The sequence below is a fragment of the Cryptomeria japonica genome, chromosome 5, assembly GCF_030272615.1.
Source record: "Cryptomeria japonica chromosome 5, Sugi_1.0, whole genome shotgun sequence".
Classification (NCBI taxonomy): domain Eukaryota; kingdom Viridiplantae; phylum Streptophyta; class Pinopsida; order Cupressales; family Cupressaceae; genus Cryptomeria; species Cryptomeria japonica.
In genome coordinates this window covers 92,331,042-92,336,001 of record NC_081409.1, presented here as the reverse complement: position 1 = coordinate 92,336,001, position 4,960 = coordinate 92,331,042, and the positions used below count along the sequence as shown (strand labels likewise).

Here is a 4,960-nt window from a genome sequence, read left to right as displayed (position 1 = left end):
TTTTTTTTCAAATTTTGGAGCTTATAATCATGGTGGGTGATTCCTGGTAGGGCTTGTCTACCATTTTTTTGGTTAGGATTTGCTTCTCTGTGTGACTGCGGTAAGTGTGTGGGCTTAATGGTTCAAATTGGTGCTACTTTTGGGCTGGTTTAGTTTGCTATTTTCTTCGCTGAAGATAACCCTATAGAGGAGGCTTTTGCTTTGGTGTTGGATTGGGTGACTGAATTTGTTCAAGTTACCATCAAGGTGGACCATCTTGTGGGTTCAGTTTTTCTCCTTGATTTTGAAGACCCTTTTAAGATGAGTTTTCCTAAGGCATTGTCCATTGTGTGGTGATGAATGTTTTTGGTCCTATTGAGTTGGACCATTATGTGGGTAGCATGACTCTTATTCAGGTGATTCTTGTTTTAGTACCTGCTAGGTTTTCCACTCCATGTTGGTGTCTTTTCACTGTGGAATGGTTGAGTGATTCTATGACTACAAGGTTTATGGGTACCTTCCAAAACTAGTTGCTTCTAGGCTCGTCGTGGTCCCCTTCACTGTTAGACAATGGCTTTGTTTGTCTCAGTTCTTGGGGTTACTCTTGGAAGATGGTTCGGGGTTCCTAAACTCCTCAGTTTTTAAAATTGAAATCTTAGGTGGGGTTGGGACCCCTATTCGCGCTAGTTGATCGCTTCAGTTAAAAGCCTCTCCTTTCAAAAAACTTCATGTCTTTTTGGGTTTTGGTCATCTCACTTTATTTGAAACCCATCTTTTCGGTCGGTCATCTCACTTTATTTGAAACCCATCTTTTCGGTCGGATTAGGTTATTCAGGTCCTCTCCCGATTTACCATTCTTCGGACTAATTAGAAAATTTCAAAATAGAATTTATAGACATGTAAGAGATACATAACGAAGGAAAAATTAATTAAAAGAATATATTCCCACCTCACAATCTTCTACGTACAAAGAAGTCGTCTTCGGAATTAAATAACATGATGTTGGATACGAAAATCCGACCTCAATATGTTTCATTACATTATAGATTTACTCTCCAATTGCAACAGGTAAAATAAATTGAATAAGATAACAATACAGAGCACTGTATGCATGAAAACGCCTTTAGGCGTTTTGAGAATCACAATTCGTGCTTATGAAGAATCCCCATAGATAGGGACAACGGAGGGGGATCCGTTAAGCGAATTTCCACTTTGAGCAGCCATATGGGTAGCAGAGAAACTGCTGGAATTAAGTATATTGTATAGGAGAATATTTAAGAAATACTTTAGTATCCATATATATTCGCGGCAGGAAAATATCATTAGAGCTATTAGTGATACAGTTCCTGTAATTAGAAACAGCCCCCCAAAACTATAAATGCTCAACCTGTTTGAATCAACTGTTGCTCCAGGACTAGCACACAAAGTGTCATTGAAATACATTGCTTCGATTTTCTGCATTTCTTTGTCCTCCGACAGGGATAAAACGGCCCTGGAAATGTCTGAGAGTAGAGGAGAACCTTTGGGAAGCACCTACACCAAAAGCATAGCTAAGAATTGTCTCGTACAAATGCATTAAAAATGGATTAGGTCAATAAAATTGAGGGGAACTCACAAATCCTAGACCGCCGGTTCTGTAGGTAGGCCCCACTATTGTATATCCGCATTGCTGAGACAAGAAAAGGCGGATGTATGGTATCTCGTCAAAAATAGCAGCAACACCGCCTTTGTTTGGACCCTTTGTCAGAGCTTCTTTATATTCTTCACGAGTTGAATAAAATTTCATATTGTTTTCCGATATGCCGAAGTGCTGTTGAAGATAATCACGCACAAAAGACCCTCGTTGATAGCCTACGGGAACTCCTTGATTTCTGAGAGATTCTACACTTGTAATCGTCGGCGTTATTTGTTTAACTGTGAGGATTGAAGTGAGATTTGCTGTGTAGCTCGACGTCAATATCAAAACTACAAAGAGCCAGATTATAATGACAATTCGAGTCAAATTGCTCACGATCGCCTCCCCTACAAACATTGCCACAGTTGAGCAGTATAAAGTACCTGAAGAGATGTTTCTAAGTAAATTGTAAATGGTTGAATGCAACACCATTATAGAGTATATGATTTTGACAGTATGTAACTGGAAGAAAAACTCACTTCTTTATCTATTACTTACTGTGAGAGAAAAAGAGGGTCGAGAATGAAAACCTGGAACAAAAGACAAGTGAAAAATATTGAGATATACATAGTTATTTATATGAGAAGGAAATGTAGGGAACATAGTAGAAGAGGAAATCATTTTATACCATAGAGAAGTTATCACTTGGGTAGTGGTATCTCCTCCAAAGACGTCATTTTCTCCGTGCTCAAGAAGCCACACCACCCCTCCGGTAAAGACGAAGAATGCCCCTGTTGCACACCACAAGTCGAGAGTAAATGGGAGGAGAAATGCCCATGGATTATTTCCTCCATCAGTTGTAATGGGCACCACCATTACCAGGCCAGTTTCTGTAAACGGATGTGTAAAATCCACAAATTTGCTTCGATTTGCTAAAATTGTAGTATCGCCCAGCACCGCATCCAATTTCTGCAAAGCAAACCTCCATCACCATTCGAAATTAAGATTTAAATTGCTTAAATACGATACAGAATGAGAATAAGAAACAGACATTTAGGTAGACTTGGTAGACAAGATTGTCATAGTTATCAGAGATATAAGGGATGAGATCGTATGGTAGTGCATAGTCAAGCCGCCTGAGAACCGCGTCAAATACATCCTTACAGAAGCCCATGACAGTGCTTCGGTTACGGCTTTTATCATATGTGACTGTTAGGAACTCCTGGAAGCCCTTCTTTACGGGCACCCCGATTTGAAGCCTTTTGCCGATTGTGGGTATCACCCAACCTCGTGGAACCTGCGTGCCTCCCCCGGGCCAAATCACCGCCTTAAGACTTTCCACGCTATTGTATGGAGGCAGCGGTAACACACTGGACAGAACTTGATTTTCATCCGTCCAGTAACCAATCGAACGGTAACTTTTACCTACCACGTTTACTATTTCGTAAATAGACCCTGATAGTTCTCCATTTCTAAGTCTAACAGCCCCCGTTAGCCCTGTAAGGTTTGTTCTATGTATGTGTTGCAACAGCCGTTGGCCCTGCTGAAACACCCTGATTCTTGTCAAGTCCGTTACGTTTCCAACTCCTAGCGGAGGGCTAGAAGGCTTCAGGAAGTTAAAGCTGGTATTACTGGATGCCAATTTAGTAATGGCCCCGGCTACCATTTGGACGCTGTCGTATGCCAATAAACCGTACTGATTGAGTTCCGTCTGGGCATAATCCTCGTCCTCGTTTTTAGCTATAAAAATCCGTTTCCACCGTTTAGTGAAATCCTTGAGCTTCTCAGAATTCGGAACGTAAGTCTTGACTCCAACAATACCTTCCATGGACGCCAAGGTGGAAGTGTTGAGCAGAGTATCCAAAAGACTCGTAAATCCGTCCGTTGTTATCCAGACATAACCCGGACCCATCATTCCTATCGCATGCGCCTCCGCAAACAGCTTCAATCCAAGACGAGAGTTCATATGAGCAACGAACACTCTTGACTGCATATTATTCAATTTGTAGAGCTCCTCCCTTATGGCCTCCGTGGTCGCACTTGGGGAAATTGACGACCTGTATTCTATTTCGGATCCCACGTCCGTAAGCGCATCGTTTAAAGAGTTTATGGCGCCGAAACCGAAATCATTGTTGGGATAAACAGCCACGATTCTTCTCCATCCATAGTACTGTACGAGGGCTGCAATGGCCTTCATCTGCGACGCATCGCTCCGTGCCATGCGAACAAAGTATGGAAATCTGGAGCTGGAAAGCAAAGGACTCGTAGCAGAGAAGGACACAATCGGCACATGGCCTGCATCTCCGACATCTGATACGAACTCTGCAACTTGAGAAGTTTGCGGCCCGATTATTGCTACAGCTTCCTCTCTCAGCAGGTCAACAGCTGCATAATTACAATCCATCACATTTTTAAAGTCGGACATCCGGAATTACAATCCATTACAGCCGATAAATTGTGAAGAATATGAGGATCAGGAAATTACCGGCGCTGGCACCGCGGAGTGAATCGCCTTGCGCATCGCGGACATGTAGGAGGAGGCGCATGGCATTTAGAAGTTGTGGATCATTATTCACGTCCTCCACGGCTAATTCAATGGCAGTTTTGGCCACTCTCCCCACCAAAGAATCAAAGTCCACGATGGCTCCTACATGAACGTTGTTATCAGCTCGCGTTGAAAAGCATAGATTTGAAAGCAAACTGATAGCAAATATTGCTACCCTACACTCGCTCCACCTCATCTTCTTGGCGATAACTTGAAAGTTCGAATTTGACAATCTTTTCACAGCCTGAACCAAATTTATAGCTGATCAAGCTTTGTTCTACGCATATTCTAATCTCTTTCCCCATATATATAATATATATGCACACTTGATGAAGTGGGTATGGAATACAATGAGAAAACGTTGCGAGTAGTCGGTGGATACTGAATAGTCAAAACACCTCTTAAAGTCGGAATCCCACGCTGGCGGATTCCGTGAGTTGACTGCCACTGCTTATCTAGAAAGCAACTTGACAGAAAATCTCAATGTAGCGGCGGCCTTCGTGGAGATTGAATTATTCTTGTTTTTCTTTGACGCGTTTTCTTTTCTACGATGATCAATTTGGCATTACTAGGTAGTCGCAATAGTTTGTTTTGTCGATTTTCAAAGAACCGCGTCCACTATATGTTTGTGATCTTTTGTCAATTATATACACACCAATCCATCTACAATCTTTTATGCATGGTTTGATTGACACATTTTTTTTGGAATGACTGTTTTAACCCAAAATAGTGTAAGATGAAGAGTTCAGCAAGTTCAACTTTTACTGGCTTTTCTTCACTCTTAGAATAAAATTTTTCTAGTTGAATGTTTATGGTCTAGA

At 41.6% G+C, this 4,960-nt stretch overlaps 1 protein-coding gene across 1 annotated transcript; it reads right to left on the bottom strand.

The window, feature by feature from the left end:
• Nucleotides 1–1,041: 1,041 nt before the first annotated feature.
• On the bottom strand, nucleotides 1,042–4,407 carry LOC131051196 (glutamate receptor 2.7-like). Its single transcript, XM_059221271.1, has 6 exons — nucleotides 4,080–4,407; nucleotides 2,646–3,979; nucleotides 2,283–2,563; nucleotides 2,153–2,184; nucleotides 1,595–2,001; nucleotides 1,042–1,512 (listed from the first exon to the last, which is right to left on the bottom strand). The coding sequence occupies exons 1-6, from the start codon at nucleotides 4,333–4,335 to the stop codon at nucleotides 1,132–1,134; spliced, it is 2,691 nt and encodes an 896-aa protein (XP_059077254.1). The 5' UTR covers nucleotides 4,336–4,407; the 3' UTR covers nucleotides 1,042–1,131.
• Between the last annotated feature and the right edge of the window lie 553 nt (nucleotides 4,408–4,960).